Genomic DNA, 17,693 nt, shown 5'->3' on the forward strand with positions numbered 1-17,693 from the left:
TATGTTGTAAAGGTTAAGGTTTCATAAAACTTTTGTTTTAGAAGTGTCTGTGTGAAAAGGATGTTGTTGTTTTACTGTGGGTCCCAGTGAAAAAAATTTGAGAAATAGTGATCCAAAGAATACTGGGGAAGTGGATGAGGGGCTCAGAAGACCTGTTTGCTAACCCAGATCTTGCAGTATGCAACCTGATCAAGCCACATAAGCACTGTGAGCTTCTTACTTTCTTGTCAGGAAATTGGGGATGATAACTGTCCTGCTTACCTTTCAGATTGGTTGTGAGAATCAAAAGAGAAAGTATTTGAAAACATTTGTAATTACAGAACGCTTCTTTATTTAACAGAGCCTGCTAAGGTGCTGTGCTGGTGTTGCATTTGTCTTGAAGGGTAGATGTAGTCTCTGTACCATAGGGTTGAGAGACAGTTACTCCTGGTGTGGTGAGAGTGTGAGAGGATCAGGGTGACATCTGATAAAGTCTTGATGGGTAATGAAAAGTCATGGTGTTCAAGGCTTATTATTCCTAAAGGTGACTGTACTAGCTTCCTAATGTTGCATAACACATTACCACAACCTTGCTGCCTAAAAACCCAGTTATTGTTTCACAATCTGTATGTCAGAAGTCTGGCATGACATGACTGGCTTCTCTGCTCAGGGTCTCATAAGACTAAGATCATTATTGTCCAAACTGTGTTCTCATCTGGAGGTGAGGGTCCTCTTCCATGCTCATGTGGTCGTGGTAGAATTTAGTCCTTTGTGGTTGTAGGACAGAGGTCCTTATTTCTTGCTGGCTGTTGAACGGGACCGCTTTCAGCTCCTAGGGCTGCCCACAGTTCCTTGCCACTTGGCCCCCACATGCCTTTTCTTTCAGGATAGCAGGAGTACATCTCTCTGCTTTCTGCTGCTGCCTCTGCACTCTGGAGCCATTTGAAGGGCTTGTGTGATTAGGTTGGACCCACCCAGACAATTTCCTTTCAATTAACTCACAGTCAACTGGTTAGTAACCTTAAATATACCTGCAGAAACCTTTTTGCTATGTAAGGTAAGATAATCAGGGCAGTGATATATTCACAAGGTGAGGGTCATTTGGGGTCATCTTCAAATTCTGCATACCACAGTGACTAAAATGGGTTTTTTATACTGAAGTTGAGGACGATGGTCAATTAAAATCAGTTAGTTGGCAATAAAAATATAAATTCTGAGCCTGGTTATAGCCATCAGGTTTTTTTGGTAAATAGCCATGAGAAATCTGAAGACAGATTTCTAAGCTATAAGAATTAATTAGACCAAATTTAGTTTGAAGGAATCTAAATCCTTATATATTTTGAAGTGAGAGGATAGCCTGTTAAAGATCCAGGACTTTGGGATAAACACTCAAGTACAGTTAGTTTTTTATGCATGTTTTATACTTTACAGTCATATCCATTCCCTCATGTGATCCTTACTTTTGCAACTCCAGAGGAAGACCTACAAGCCACCAGGCCAAACCTTGCCACGTGGTACTACTTTTTGGAGGACAGTGTGTGTTAGAACCTATTCTTTAACTTTATAAACCCCAACATTTGATTTTGCCGGCTTATCCAGAGCTGATGAGGCTCCAATTATGATTAGGCTCACATGAGGCCAAAGTAAAAAGACATAGTGCCACTTAAAAAAATTCACAATGGAGGTGTACTTTTCAAGTGATTTCAAGGTCCCTGTCTGAAGTAGCCCTGTCCTGGCATCTGGGCATTTGGAAAGCTGAATTATTAACCCCCAAATTTTTTGGATATTATGACATCACAACAGAGAGGGTTAGCTAAGAGCTATATCCTTTAGCCTAGTGTTACTTCTCTAATTACTTTCCTAACTTTTTGCCCTCTCAGTGACCCTTTTGTTTTATTTATTTATTTTTTGGTCTGTTTTTAAAATTATTTATTTATTTATTTATGTTTTGCTGCGTCGGGTCTTAGTTGCAGCATGCAGGTTTCTCTCTAGTTGTGGTGCAGGGGCTCCAGAGCATGTGGGCTCTGTAGCTGGGGCACGCGGGCTTAGTTGCCCTGTGGCATGTGGGATCTTAGGTCCCCAACCAGGGACTGAACCCATGTCCCCTGCATTGGAAGGTGGATTCTTAACCACTGGACCACCAGGGCAGTCCTGGTGGCTCTCTTTTATTAAAGGAGATATTACATATAACCATTTAAAAGTAGATACAAATGGAGTTTCTCCTGGTCATAGTGGTAGCGTTTGAAACAACTACAGCCTTTGAAGCTGGCATGGTTTGAAATTTATGGCTCTAGGTGTGGGAAGGGTTATTGCACTTCCCTCAACTTCAGTGAGAACTGTTTCTGAAGTGCTCTGAATACTTGTGATTCTTGTTTCAGTCCTGGGTAAACACTGTCCCTGCTTTGCCTTCCCATTTTCTAAGCGCAATGTTGGCTTCATACATTTTCTAGACATTTAAAACATTGATAAGCTTCAGCTTTATTTCACATTCAACCATTTTGTTGCTTAAAATTTTAAGGCCTTCCTGTTTGTTTTATCTTGATTGAGAAGGGATATCTTATCCCCTAAGGTAACTGCTGCACATAGCTAATTCCTTCTATCACATGTTGATTTTTCTGGTTCATCTTTTAGAAGGTATGTGTGTGCTGGAATTCTACGCTGTAAGCAACAGAACTCAGTCCAGCTAGTTAAGCAGAAAAGGGGTCTATTAATGAATAGTTGGTGACTTAGAGAATTTTCAGGAGGGCCTGAAAGTCTGGGCTGATCGCTCTGCTCAGCCACACTTGGGGGGCTGCACTAATAAGAATGTTGCAGCTGCCTCAGTTTGGCAGCATCGCATCTTGCACTGGACAGCTTTTGTGAAGGACTGCGTGAAGCTCCGTGTCTCCATGTTCACCAGCTGATGAACTGTATTAATTTTGCATGTCTGTCTTCTCATATTACCCACTTATGACTCAGACTCTCCTGTGGGTATGTTCATTGGTGGAGTTCAGGTCACCTGCCCTAGGTGAAAAGAAGACTGGGGTGGTGAGTTTTCTGAGTTCTGACTTACAAGCATTTTACAAGAGCTGTTTAGAAAAAAAAGGTTATTAAACTTTGTCATGTTTTGTTGATGTTTTCCCCTCCTCCCCATTAATCTATTCCTTTTGATTTCTGCTTCTGACATAAAAGTCTCTTTCCCATTCAGAGATTATAGAAATAGACTCTCATATTTTCTCTTATATTTCAATTAAAAATCATTTAAATCTTTAATATAGCTTAAGTATGAAGTGAGGATCTGATTGATATTGCTCCCCCATATGGATGGCCATTTGTCCCAGCACCATTTATTGAACATCTGTCTTGATTAGAAAGGTTAGACTTATTGTAAACTGAATATGTATATGTGTGTGTAGAGTGTGTGTATGTGTGTGCAACATTCCTCGTGACCTCTCTGTTCTAGCATAGCCACAGCAGTAGGTACTGACTTGACAGATTAGGGTTGCATTTGTTCATTCAGTCATTTATTTAACAAATATTTATTAAATGCCTTTTTAGGTAGTGCTGTACAGACTACAAAAGGGTAAGACATTGAGACATTTCTTTGTGGAGATGAGTTAAGATCTGTCTTGTTATGGGTGATGCGGGGTCTTGAAGTTTTGGTTTTATACTTTTTGGACTGTTTTTAGCTCACCTTAGAGTACACCTCAGACTCCTAGTTTAAATTTGGGGCCCTTTCTCTTGTGGGTTTCTGTATAGGAGTCATGTGTTCCTTTACAGAACAAATGGACTGGCATCTCAGTATTGGGCTATGGTGTGCATGGTGTTCTTAAAGCAAGGTACTTGATTAGAGAGATGTTTACCTGTGCAGTTCATTATATTGAATATTAGAGCTGGATGGCACTTTAAAGATTGAATTGACAACTTTATTTTATTTTATTTTTTTTTTATTTTTTTATTTTTTTGCGGTACGCGGGCCTCTAACTGTTGCGGCCTCTCCTGTTGCGGAGCACAGGCTCCGGATGCGCAGGCCCAGCGGCCATGGCTCATGGGCCTAGCCGCTCCGCAGCATGTGGGATCTTCCCGGACTGGGGCATGAACCCGTGTCCCCTGCATCGGCAGGCGGATTCTCAACCACTGCGCCACCAGGGAAGCCCCGACAACCTTATTTTTTAATGAACTTTTAACTTTGGAATAATTTTGATTTATAGGAAAGTTGCAAAGATAGTACAGAGAGTTTTCATATACTTCTCACCTGGTTTCAGTTGCCCCTAATGTTATCTTCTTTTAAATAAAATTTTATTTAGTTTTGGCTACGTTGGGTCCTTGTTGCTGCACGTGGGCTTTCTCTAGTTGCAGTGAGCGGGGGCTACTCTTCTTTGTGGTATGCGGGCTTCTCATTGCGGTGGCTTCTCTTGTTGCGGAGCATGGGCTCTGGGTGTGCAGGCTGCAGTAGTTGTGGCACGCAGGCTCAGTAGTTGTGACTCGCGGGCTCTAGAGCGCAGGCTCAGTAGTTGTGGCGTACAGGCTTAGTTGCTCCACGGCATGTGGGATCTTCCTGGACCAGGGATTGAACTCGTGTCCCCTGCATTGGCAGGAGGATTCTTAACCACTGCGCCACCAGGGAAGTCCTAATGTTATCATCTTATGTTATAATCACGACCTTATTTTTGAGGTTAATTTTAGCCCTCAAAATGTTAATTTAGCTAAGATCATAGTTCTAGTTGGTGGCAGAATCAGACCAAGGACCCAGTAGATAGCCTGGGTCTGCTAGTTGATTATGTTTCAGTTATCCTTTTCTGTTTTTCATGTATTTGCTCTTTTCCTTCCTTTCACTGGGTTCTTTGGGCATGGACTATGAGAAGGACTACTTAGTACATAGTGCGCTCATCAATGTAGTCTTTCTAATTTGTGCAATAATTTTTAAATCTAGGCTTCCTCCAATTCTTCAACGCCAACGAGAACCAGGAGCAGGACGTCTTCATTTACAGAGCAGCTTGATGAAGGTACACCCAATAGAGAGGTATGTTTGGAATTTCTTCTTCAATAAATCTTTTACAAGAAGCTTATTAATTTAAAATGTAATGCTACTGTTGATAACAAAATGGGAAATTACTTAATTCCTAGGTATTTTTTTAGTACAATTTTTTTTTCAAATAGTACTGTTACTTTTGTAAAGTGTGTTTTCTTTGAATATCTTAATTTGAGAGGATAATATACTTTGCCTTTAATATTTGAAATTTTCAGAATGATTTGATAACAATTTGTTCAGCATAGCATTATGTGGGGAGAAGTCCTATATTTTCAAGCTAGTGATTGGAAACTGTGAAGTAACTCCTAATTCCATGTGACTTGGAGCTGGCACTATAACTCAGATTAGATTTTTTTTCCAACTTTTTTTCTTTCTGTGAAGGATTATAAGAGTCATGCAAGTAAAACATAAGTACACAAATAAGGGTAAAAAGAGGATAAGAGAAAAAAGGATAAAAAATACATGCATAAATCAGTGAATTATTATGAAGTGAATCCCTGTGTGACCACCACCCAGGTCAAGAAAAGGAACACTGCCAGCACTAGAGTGCTACTTCCCTTCCCCACAGAAGAGCACCATCATCCTGACTTCTTGATATTTGCTTCCTTCTTTTTTTTAACTTTTTAAATTTTTATAGTACCACTTAAGTATGCTTTCTGTTGTAAACCTTATAGTTAAACCTTTGGGCTGTCTAATTTTTGGCTATTATGAATTATGCTGCTGTGAACATTCTTGTATATTTCTTTTGCTACACATGTACCAGCATTTCTTTTGCTATGTACTTAGGAGTAGAATCACTGGGTTAAAGGGTATACATAGTTTTACCATTGAAGGTAATGCCCATTGTTTTTCAGAATAGTTGTAGAATTTTACCTTCCCACCTTCCCAATTTTACCTTCCCAAGTTCTTGTTGCTCTATATCCTTGCTAGTCTTTAATTTCAGCCATTCTGGTGGGTGTGTAATGTTCTCTTATTGTAGTTTTAATTTGCGTTTCGCTGATGACTAATAAGATTGATCATTTTTCATCTGTGTACTGATAACTTATTTTGCGAAGTGCTTACTTAAGTCTCTTGCTCATTTTTCTATTGGTTTATCTTTGTCTTATTTGTAGGAGTTCTTTTTTATATAGTGTGGATAGGAGTTTTTTATTGGATACATGCCTTGCAAATATCTGCTTCCACTCTGTGGCTTGCCTTTTACTCTGTTAATGGTGTCTTTTGAACAGAAGTTCTTAGTTTTAATGCATTCCAGTTTATCAATATTTTATTTTATGGCTAGTGTTTTTCATTTTTTAGTATTCTTTTCTTGCCCTTCAGAGTATTTCCCATTATTATCCTGTTTTACCTTTCACATTTGGATCTATACTCCATTTGGAAAAGATTTTTTTCAGTATGGTGTGAGGTAGGGATCAAGTTTCACCACCGCCCCCCTCCCCACATAGCTATCCAGTTGTTCCATTCTTTCCATACTGCTGTACTGTGCTACCTTTTTTTCAGAAACTAAGTGTCCATTGAGTGGATTTCTGGACTCTTGTTTCTGTTCTGTCATTTGCTTTGTCTTTGATCTGATCCCACACTGTCTTCATAACTATAGTTTTATGTTAAATCTTGCCTTTATTAGAGCAGGTCTTCCCTGTCTTAGTTTTAAAACCAGAATTCCATAGACTGGGTGGCTTAAGCAACAGACATTTACTTCTCAAGAGTTCTGGAGGCTGGGCAGTCCAGGATCAAGATGCCAACAGATTCAGTATCTGGTGAGGGCCCTCTTCTTGATTTGCACACAGCTGTCATCTCATGATGTTCTAGCATGGCCTTTCTTTGTTGCATGCACTTAGGGAGAGATGGAGGAGTGGGGAGGCAGCTCTCTTGTATCTTTTTCTTTTATAAGGACAGTAATCCCATCATGAGGGCCCTGCCCTCATTACCTCATTTAACTCTAATTACCTCCCAAAGGCTCTGCCTCCAAATACCATCACTAAATATCCTTGGGGGTTAGGGCTTCAGTATATGAATTTTGGGGGACATATGCAGTCCATAGCACTCCTACCTTGTTCTTCTTGAATGTCTTAGTAATTCTTGTACCTTTCCATATAATTCCACATAAATTTTACAATCAGATTTTCAAGTCTTACAAAACAAACTCAAAACAAAATAAAATATAGCACTGACAACAAAGAAACCTGTAGAGATTTTTATTGGGATTGCACTGACTCTATAGATTAGTTAGGGAAAAGGCTCAATATTATGAGTCAAATTTTATAATCTTTTCAATATTAAAAGTAGTACTGGACTGAGCATTTTACATAATGCATAAGTTACAGTGCTGTTATTCTTTTTTTTTTTAAGTATTAAAAAACATGTATTCTCGAACAGTGATTTGGATGGAAAGTAGTATTCTGAGAAACTTTTTTTTTTTTTAGGATAATGAAGCTATTTTAGTATTATTTAAAATAAGAACAACCTTTAAACTGTATGAAGTGGGCAATAGGGGAGAAGCACGCCTTCCTGAGAAGGGTCCTCTGAGAAGGGTCTTCTCAGGGGCAAAGGCAGCAAGGGTGGGTGGGCAGGAGGGAGTGCAGGCCTGGATGTCAGCGGTGCTTCCTCAGGGCGGGCTCTGCAGGTAGGAGAGGTGGCTCTGGGGCTTGGCAGCTCCTGGCTGGAGTGGAGGGAGCTGGCCTGGCGGTCCGTGCCAGTGACTCAGGCAGGGGTAGGGCAGGGGTCAGCTGGGTAAAAGAAATGTGGGTTTGAATGTCAGGAGGAGGTGGCCTTGGCTCTCAGGACTCAAGGGGGACGTCAGGCTGCAGGAGGCCCAGGCCTGGGAGTGCTGATCCGCCCCCATCTCTCCAGCGAGGCTCTGTGACTGTGCCCTGGGCGGGTGGGGGGTGGGGGGGCCTCAGCAGGGTGGGCGGCAGACAGGGAAGGCTCAGACAGGGCTGCTGGTCAGGCCGGGGCTCAGTGTCCTCTTCTCGGAGGCGCTTGCACCCGGAGCAGATGCTTCTTCTCAGAGGCCCCGGCCTGGGCACAAAGACAGGGACCACTCCATTCCTCATCACTGGCCGGAAGGCCGACAGCCTGGGCTCGGGGCTCTCAGACCTGAGAGGCCCGTCGAGCCGCCTTTGTCCTTCCTCGCATCGGCTGAGGGCCCTCAGCGCAGTCTCCTTGGCACAGGGGTCCAGGGATTCCTGGCTGGACGGACAGGTGGACAAGCTGCTTAGGCTTTCAGCGGGGGCGGTACGGATGTCCACCAGGCTCTGCATGTGGCAGGAGAGGTGGGCGTTCCACTGGGACCTCATCGTGAAACCGTTGCCATGGCCGGAAAACCCCAGCCCCGAGGAGGTGCGGAGGGGCGGCCCGCTGGGAAGGCGCCTCCAGCCCTGGGGCACCGAGGACCCACGGATCGGGTAGTACTTCCAGCTGCGCAGGGCGGCGGGGAGCGGCCGCCTGCAGCGGAACCAGAGCTCATGATCCTGGCGGCGGCGGCGGAAGGACAGGATTGGGCGCCCGTCCCGGCCCATCGGGAGGCAAGTGCCGCGGGCAGGCCCGGTCCATGGGGACCATGGGGACCAGCGCTTCTGGGCGTGGGCTGGCTGCACGGCCTTGGCCGTGCCCAGGTACATGCTCAGGTAGCTGCCCATGCTCGCGGGTCAGCGGGGTCGGACCTTCGACGGGCTTTGGCTTCTGGGCGGCCCCGAAGTCTGTAGACGCGAAGCTTACGGCGCTGAGGCGACCGTTGGCATCGGGATGTGGGACAGTTCGTGGGGTGTCGGAACCTCTGGGCACTAGGTCCTGCGCGCGCCAGACCGGGGGCCTCAAGGACTCACTCGGGGCCTCGCGGACCCACCTGGGGCCTCGCGGACCCGGGGCCTCGCGGGGCGCCCCTGTGTTCTGAGCACAGGGGATCCTTCAGCTCCCACTGCTGGCCCAGGCGCTTGGCTCTGGGTGGCTGGGGAGCCCTCCACTTTTTGCCCTTGACATTTAAAGGGAGAAAATATAATAATTTGTACCAGGTCCTGAAAATTGACTGAAGGGCACTCTCTTTCATTACTGTAAAAATGAACAAAATGCACTTGAATGCTCCTTTAAGGAAAAAGAGCGAATTTACTTGTATTTCTATAGAGGCTGTGTGCTTCTTCTAGAATGGTTGCTAATGTCACTTTTTGTAATTTTATTCTTTTTTTTTAACATCTTTATTGGGGTATAATTGCTTTACAATGGTGTGTTAGTTTCTGCTTTATAACAAAGTGAATCAGTTATACATATACGTATGTTCCCATATCTCCTCCCTCTTGCGTCTCCCTCCCTCCCACCCTCCCTATCCCACCCCTCCAGGCGGTCACAAAGCACCGAGCCGATACCCCTGTGCCATGCAGCTGCTTCCCACTAGCTATCTACTTTACGTTTGTTAGTGTATATATGTCCATGCCTCTCTCTTGCCCTGTCACAGCTCACCCTTCCCCCTCCCCATATCGTCAAGTCCGTTCTCCAGTAGGTCTGTGTCTTTATTCCTGTCTTACTCCTAGGTTCTTCATGACAGTTTTTTTTTCTTAAATTCCATATATATGTGTTAGCATACGGTATTTGTCTTTCTCTTTCTGACTTACTTCACTCTGTATGACAGACTCTAGGTCTATCTACCTCATTACAAATAGCTCAATTTCATTTCTTTTTATGGCTGAGTAATATTCCATTGTATATATGTGCCACATCTTCTCTATCCATTCATCCGATGATGGGCACTTAGGTTGTTTCCATCTCCGGGCTATTGTAAATAGAGCTGCAATGAATATTTTGGTACATGACTCCTTTTGAATTTTGGTTTTCTCAGGGTATATGCCCAGTAGTGGGATTGCTGGGTCATATGGTAGTTCTATTTGTAGTTTTTTAAGGAACCTCCATTCTGTTCTCCATAGTGGCTGAACCAATTCACATTCCCACCAGCAGTGCAAGAGTCCCTTTTCTCCACACCCTCTCCAGCATTTATTGTTTCTAGATTTTTTGATGATGGCCATTCTGAGTGGTGTGAGATGATATCTCATTGTAGTTTTGATTTGCATTTCTCTAATGATTAATGATGTTGAGCGTTCTTTCATGTGTTTGTTGGCAGTCTGTATATCTTCTTTGGAGAAATGTCTATTTAGGTCTTCTGCCCATTTTGGATTGGGTTGTTTGTTTTTTTGTTATTGAGCTGCATGAGCTGCTTGTAAATTTTGGAAATTAATCCTTTGTCAGTTGCTTCATTTGCAAATATTTTCTCCCATTCTGAGGGTTGTCTTTTGGTCTTCAATGCTGTTATTCTTTAGGATAGATTTCTAAGAGTGGGATTGCTGGGTCGTAAGGGTGTATGCAAATTAAAAAATTTGAAAGATTTTTCCAAACTGCCTTGATGTTATTTTAAAACATAATTTAAAAAAACCTTTATTTAATAGATGTTGATAGCAAAATAAACTTAAAAACTTCATAGTTTTTGCATTCAAAGTTAATGGCATATATACTGTGTCCTTGGTTTATGTATTTAAATGATCTGACAAAGTACTTAAGAGTATAAAGTATATGCATACTTTCTTTGAGATCTTATTTTCTTATGCATTATTTGCAGTATTGCAATTCTTTAACTTTATGATTTCAAGTTTAATGTTGTTGAACTTAGTTTATATGTGTAACCAGTTGGAATGAAAGCTGCAGTACTGAGTAGTGAAAACACTTTTTGCAGTCAGTGTTAATGGCATCATTCCTACACTTACTATATTGGTTAATATTATGGTATATTGGTTTACATATAATATAGTAGAAACCTTGAAAACAACTTGTTGATTGCTACTATTGCTTTTTAAAAAGGATTTATCTAGGATGCTTTAAAACATTAAAATTGAATATATCTTTACAAAATAATCCTTTCTGAAAGGGGTGGTTTGAGCATTCTTTTACAGCAGGCTAAGTAAGCTAACGGTTAGTTTTTATTTCTTCCCAAATTTCAATACTAAAGGTCCTGTGCTTATAGGTATAGTTTAAGGAATGGTTTCTGATTGAAAGCCAAAGCAGTATCATCACTTCGTCTCCTTGCTTTTTTTTTTAATTAATTAATTAATTTATGGCTGTGCTGGGTCTTCGTTTCTGTGTGAGGGCTTTCCCCAGCAGCGGCAAGCGGGGGCCTCTCACTATCGCGGCCTCTCTTGCTGCGGAGCACAGGCTCCAGACGTGCAGGCTCAGTAGTTGTGGCTCATGGGCTCAGTTGCTCCGTGGCACATGGGACCCTCCCAGACCAGGGCTCGAACCGTGTCCCCTGCATTGGCAGGCAGATTCTCAACCACTGCGCCACCAGGGAAGCCCCGTCTCCTTGCTTTTTAAGCATTTTCTAACAACTCTAAAAGATGTTTTTGACCACAAAGTGAAATGTAAACTTTAGTTCAACTTATTTTACAATAAATAAAGGACTTTGAAATTTCATGATTAACTTATAAAGGACATTACATAAAATTATCCTGTTACAGAGAATGGACCTGAGGACATGAGGAGGGGGAAGGGTAAGCTGGGACAAAGTGAGAGTGGCATGGACTTATATACACTACTAAATGTAAAATAGATAGCTAGTGGGAAGCAGCCGCATAGCACAGGGAGATCAGCTCAGTGCTTTGTGTGCACCACCAAGAGGGGTAGGATAGGGATGGTGGGAGGGAGATGCAAGAGGGAGGAGATATGGGGATATATGTATATGTATAGCTGATTCACCTAGTTATACAGCAGAAACTGACACACCATTGTAAAGCAATTATACTCCAATAAAGATGTTAAAAAAAAAATTTAAAGCTTGATGGATAAAGTCTAAAGACAGATCCATCTTGTACCATAATCCACCTTAAGGTAAATGGTAAATACAGATGTATCATCTTAACCTAATGTAAAAATCCAGATTTACAAAACAAGTCAATGAAAATATAATTTCTTTTTCCTGTTGCAAAAAATAGAAAAAAATTGTTAGTCACCATGCCGCACCCCCCCCACCCCCAGCCCCAGGTTTTTCATCTTGTTAAACCTCTAAGATGGAAGATACTCTGTCAGTGATGGGATCCTCACTTTTAGTTTTAAGTTTATTTTTAGCAAAATGTGGAAGTTTAATTCAAATTATAAATATTTGTCCCATCTCTCCAGTAGGTACAGTAAAGTCTATGTAATCTAGAATGCTTGGGAAGTAGAATGGTTTCATTAAGTTGATATTTCCATCAATTAAATGTTTTACCTTTTTTCAGCTATTGCTGAAAATCCTAATGTCTATTTTCCCATATTAGTAAATATTATATGTAAATCTAAATAAGTCTGTCTTTGATTGCAGTGTCTCAGGCTTCCTTATAGGGCTGTAAAAAATCATCTATATGATTGTAGACGTTAAAGGCAAAGGAGAGTAGGGTGATGTGCACTGACCCTGAGGTCTGCGGCTCTGTGGCGCTGTTTCATCCTGCACAGATGGCTGATCTGTCCAGTTGACCTGGTACTCTTTCCTGGGGATCCTAGGCACAGCCTCAATACCCTCATCAATCTCTTCATTTTTTATAGTTCTGTTGATATTTTCTGTTCCTCCCTGCATCAGTTTTGGTAATATGTGTCTGTCTAGGAATTTGTCTGTGTCATCCATGTTGTCCAGTTTGTTGGCATACAGTTGTTTGTAGCATTGCCTTATAATCCTTTTTATTTCTGTAAATGCAGTAGTAATTTTTCCTCTTTTATTCCTGATATTAGTAATATAATATGAATCTTCTCTCTTTTTATTTTACTCTGTCAAACAAAATATGAACCAGTGTTTGATTCCACTTTCTTGATGAGTGTAGTGAGCATTCTCAGGATTGGAGTGGCATGCTGATCTTTGATGACTTATTTTTCTCAAGTCCCAGATGCCCTGGGACTTAGCAGAAATTACTTGAATCTGTTTTGTTACTTTCCTGGTTTTCTGGCCTGATATCTGTTTTTTGCCATCTTTATATAGCCTTGGTCTTTTCAGTGCTCATCAGTCCTTTTTTGCTATCTTTTTTGTTTAATGGCTTTGTATGTCTTTAACTTTATGTATAGTGGAAATATCCATATAGACAAAATAGGGCCTTAATTCATGACCTTCGATTTGGTCAAAATGATTTAACCACAGTCTGTACTGCATATTTTCTCACCTGCTGCTACTATAGGCAGTTTTTTTCTTGTATCTTCTACTGAGTATATTGTGTACTTCTTAAGGTATACATTATTGCAAATAATAAGGAAGTGAATTTGACTCAAAAAAGTAGGTGTTGCTACTAATAGCTATATATAACAGTGTCTGTGAAGATAGAAACAGGACCTCTTCTCTTCAAGGCAGAGATACTAAAAGATACTAAACTTTTTAGGGTCCCTCTCCTAATAGGAGGTACATTAGTACATAGGAGACATATTAATTCATTACATACAGTGGATGCTAGGTAGCAGATGCCTTTCTGCTGGCTTTAGACTTAATTTTCTCTTTGAACTCTGGTTGAGAAGGACTAGGAGGGTTCTGTGCTGCCAGAGTTTGATTGAGTGCTGCAAGCCAGAGGCTAAAGTGGGGCTCATGGCACTGGTGAAAGGAGGTTGAAAAAAGCGTTTCCCAGCTGATGCATAGAGCTCTCTGTGGCCCATTGTGAGAAGCTGCTGTCTCTAGGGAGGCTTCATGACCAACAACTGAACCAAACCTCGCATCAGCTTAGTGACTGAATCTGTGATAACCTCTGTGTTGTGATAGGGCAGGAAACCCAAACTGGGGCCCAGGGAATCAGATTAACTGGATAAGGAGGGATGAGCACAGGAGGAAGGAGAAGGAAAATACCTTCCTCAAAATAAGCCTGTAAATGAAAATGCTAAAATAAATGCTAAGAAGACAGCCAGTAAAAATAGGGATTGGGATATCAATTTATTCCAGGTGAAATTAGAATAATTAAAAGGGCAGTCTGGATAAGACTTTGAAACAAGTATTTTCAGTAGGATAAATGAAGTAATAGTTTTCTTAAAAAGAACAGAGAATTGTGGGGAAAAAAGAGGCCAAAAAATAGACTAGGTAGATATGAAAAAGAACCTATTAGAAATCCTGGAAATAAAAAAAAATGATATAAGAATGTAAATCAGAATAAAACTCAGACTGGTCCCAGTTCAAGGGAAAATTAGGGAGTTTGAAAAGAATACTGAGTAATCCCACCAAAAACACAGAGATAGAGATAGATAATTATCTAAGAGTAAGAGACATGGAGGATAGATTGAAAGCTTTCAACACATATCTGATCGGAGTTTTAGGTAGTCGTCATGAATGTTGAGATACATAAAACTTTAGTCAGTGTTAGTTCAACTGATGGGACCACACAGAAGAGGCGAATTAAATTCTTAGCAGATTTGAATTAGAATTTCAACAGTTTGAAAGAGTTGAGACAGACTTATTGAGGATATTTGAGAACTGAATCTTGGGAGACTTTGATAGGCATAAGAAGCAAATGACAAGGACCACAAGTGGGGAGGAAGCCTCCTTAGGCTTTGAAATAGCTGTCAATGGAAACTAATTTGGACATACTTTGCTTTTTTACTTGGGCTATGGCATGGAATGTAAATCGTTGTTTGGTAGCACTTTCTTTTGAAATGTTTGGTCAGCATGTGTTTCTGTACTGGTTTCTATACAGCTTTTGTGTTTTTCTCTTAAAATTCCAAATCTACTTTTTTTAAAAAAAATAGATTTATTTATTTAATTTATTTTTATTTTTGGCTGTGTTGGGTCTTCGTTGCTGCGCGCAGGCTTTCTCTAGTTGCGGTGAGTGGGGGCTACTCTTCGTTGCAGTGTGCGGGCTCCTCATTGTGGTGGTTTCTCTTGTTGTGGAGCATGGGCTCTAGGCATGCGGGCTTCAGTAACGTGGCGCTTGGGCTCAGTAGTTTTGACTCGCAAGCTCTAGAGCGCAGGCTCAGTAATTGTGGCACACAGGCTTAGTTGCTCCGTGGCATGTGGGATCTTCCTGGACCAGGGCTCGAACCCGTGTCCCCTGCATTGACAGGCAGATTCTTAACCACTGCGCCATGAGGGAAGCCCCAAATCTACTCTTAACTGTGAAATTTTAAATTATTTTCTTATGTGATATGAAGAGTGACTTCATTTCAAAAATTAACTTTGGAAGCCTAAGAAGAGTGAATTTGTATAGCATTTAACTTAAGATAACATCCACTCAAAAGATGACCTTTCTGAGTTTCTGGGAGAGTAAGATTTTCAGCAGGAGTGGAAACTATATGATACCCTAGAGCCAAACAGGCATCTAGTGTATTTTAGTATACTACTGCACTAAATTTTAGGGTTTAGTGTAAGATCAATTCTTGAATCCTACCCAAAGAGTACCAGTTATTAACATAACCAAAAAAGACTTTAAAAAAAAATTTGTCTCATCTGTAAGGTGACCTCTAATGTAGGACCAGATGAAGAGTTAGTGACGGCTCTAGTCATCCATAACTCTAGAGCACTGAGATGAAAAGTGTAAGTTTTTAAACTTTTGCAGACATTTATTTTATGACATAATTCTTCATTATATATTATATAATAACATACATTAACTGCTAAGTTAATGTTTCAAAACTTTTGTTTTTTAAAGTTTTTATTTTGAAATAATCAGATTCATGGGAGGTTAAAAAATTTCTTTTTAGGGAGGCTCTGTGTACCCTTTATCCAGTTTCTCCCAAAGGTAACATCTTATATAACTGTAGTACCCTATCAAAACAAGGAAATTGACATTGGTAACCTCTGTGACATCCACAGAGCTTATTCAAATTTCACCTGTTTTATATGTGTGTGTGTGTGTGTGTGTGTGTGTGTAGTTTTATGCAGTTTTATTACATATGTATGTTTGTGTAACCCCCACCATGAAAAAGTTCATTTTAATTATAATTTCTTATACATCTAATTCATGATAGCTAGTATTTTGGTGTATAGTATACAGTTTCTGAAAGAAAATTGAAGCTCAGAAGAGAATATATATCAAAAGACCTAGTATAGTAGAATTTATCCTTAAAACTTATTATAAATTTGTTTCAAAAGTTTCTTCTGTGTGTATTGGAGAAAACTGTATTTGTATATAAGTAGAAATAAATGATTATTTAAAGTTTTATGTGTTTATACTCCCCATAAATTTCCATGCTGTCTTTTTGAATATATAAAAATGAGTGGCTTAATATTTGTTATACTAAGGCTTTGTGTTCTTTACCATGTATTGTTCTTACTGGTATAGGCTCTCATACTGAATTGCCAGATGTGCTGTGTGCTGTGGTGCCTGTTGCATATATCATTTGTATGCCAATAAGCAAGTTGTTTAAAGTTGAGTTTTGAGATCCAAAACAGCTCACCTCATCTCCCTTCCTGACCTTTCCCAGCAACTTACTATTTCTATGGGTGGAGTGATGGGTGGCAGCAGTGGTGGTAGCACAAGGCCATTATAGCGTTGTGTGTGCTGTGCGGTGAGAACACTTTGCAACATTCCCTTATGATTTGTCTTTCATCCTTTGTTTTATTTTTATACCTCTGCTCATTACACTGAATGAGACAGCTCCTAGCCGGGATGATAGCAGAGCCTGCTTTTCTCTCTGAGTATACTATCTTTGCTTTGGATTCCTCCAAGCAGCCTAAAACCCAGACTGACTGTGTGGTGAGTCCTTCCACCGCTTTCTGCATTCCCTTTGTGGGGAAGCAAAGTAATTTGGTAATTCTAGAAGCACATCTCACGTTGCTTGTCACTTACCATCTCTCAAAGCATCTTCAGTGCCCTGTTGCTAACCTCCCTCTAAAAAAATCAGAGAGTAAATTGCTGAATTCTGATGGCTGGTGTGTTTTTTGCTAGCTTTTTAACAGCAACAAAATAACACTGTTTTCCTTAATGTAGTGAAGAATACTTTCACTTGGTCTAAACGCTTAAGTTTTCTCCCTAGGGAATGTTTGCTCATTAACTAAAAGAGGTATGCATTGCTAGGAATCTCTGTTGGTAGGAGGCCAAGAATATTTTGAGACTTGACTCACATTTTTAGGAAAGAAAAATGCATTTTATGTAAATCCATAATTAAACAACATTGAGTAGGCAGGTGGAGTCTACTGTAACAAGTAATTGCATCTTATTTGGGGAGAGTACCAGTTTTCTGTGTATTAAACATTTGAAAGGAAATAGTTACCTGTTTGTTTTTCAACTGAGTGAATTCATACAATTTTGAATCTTGTATATATAGATAATTTCACTTGGGGAAAGTAGACTTACTTCATAAAGTATCTGAGTTCTTAATTTAGCAAATTAAAACTTAGGGATGTTTGATTGCCTAGTAAGGATGCTTTTGTTGTTAGAATGGACACCGACTGAAATGGGATTGGGGTTTTTTTAAACAGTGAGAATTGGTTTAATTTATTAAGTGGCTAGTAATGAAGTTAGAACACTTCTGTATTTATCCATGCAGCCAGTAAAGACTTGGTCTGCATATGGCCAGTATCAGTCTTATATTACATTCTAAACTTGGTTTTAGAAAAGGAAGCAGCTCAGAGTTCTCATAATGCCTTAGCTTGGCTCTCAGGTATAGTGGTCTCTAACACCTCACTGTTTTCAATACTGGTTTGAGAGGGAGACAGGAGTCCCAGTTAGAGATAACTTACCAACTTATTTTAAAAACATAAAAGGATATTACACTTCATGTAGTAGTAATAGAGCCTTAA

The 17,693-nt window shown here is 40.5% G+C and overlaps 1 protein-coding gene across 4 annotated transcripts in view; it reads left to right on the forward strand.

The window, feature by feature from the left end:
- GOLGA4 (golgin A4) overlaps window positions 1–17,693 on the forward strand; it is a 106,106-nt gene that overhangs the window by 9,837 nt on the left and 78,576 nt on the right. For 3 of the 4 annotated variants that reach the window (XM_079934742.1, XM_079934743.1, XM_079934744.1), the window contains exons 2-3: window positions 4,892–4,981; window positions 16,549–16,647. In XM_079934742.1, coding sequence (XP_079790868.1) covers window positions 4,892–4,981; window positions 16,549–16,647 — 189 coding nt within the window. The remainder of the gene's footprint in view (window positions 1–4,891; window positions 4,982–16,548; window positions 16,648–17,693) is intronic. The other variant, XM_079934745.1, reaches the window with a different exon arrangement.

The sequence above is a fragment of the Stenella coeruleoalba genome (genome assembly GCF_951394435.1).
Source record: "Stenella coeruleoalba genome assembly, chromosome: 10".
Lineage (NCBI taxonomy): Eukaryota > Metazoa > Chordata > Mammalia > Artiodactyla > Delphinidae > Stenella > Stenella coeruleoalba.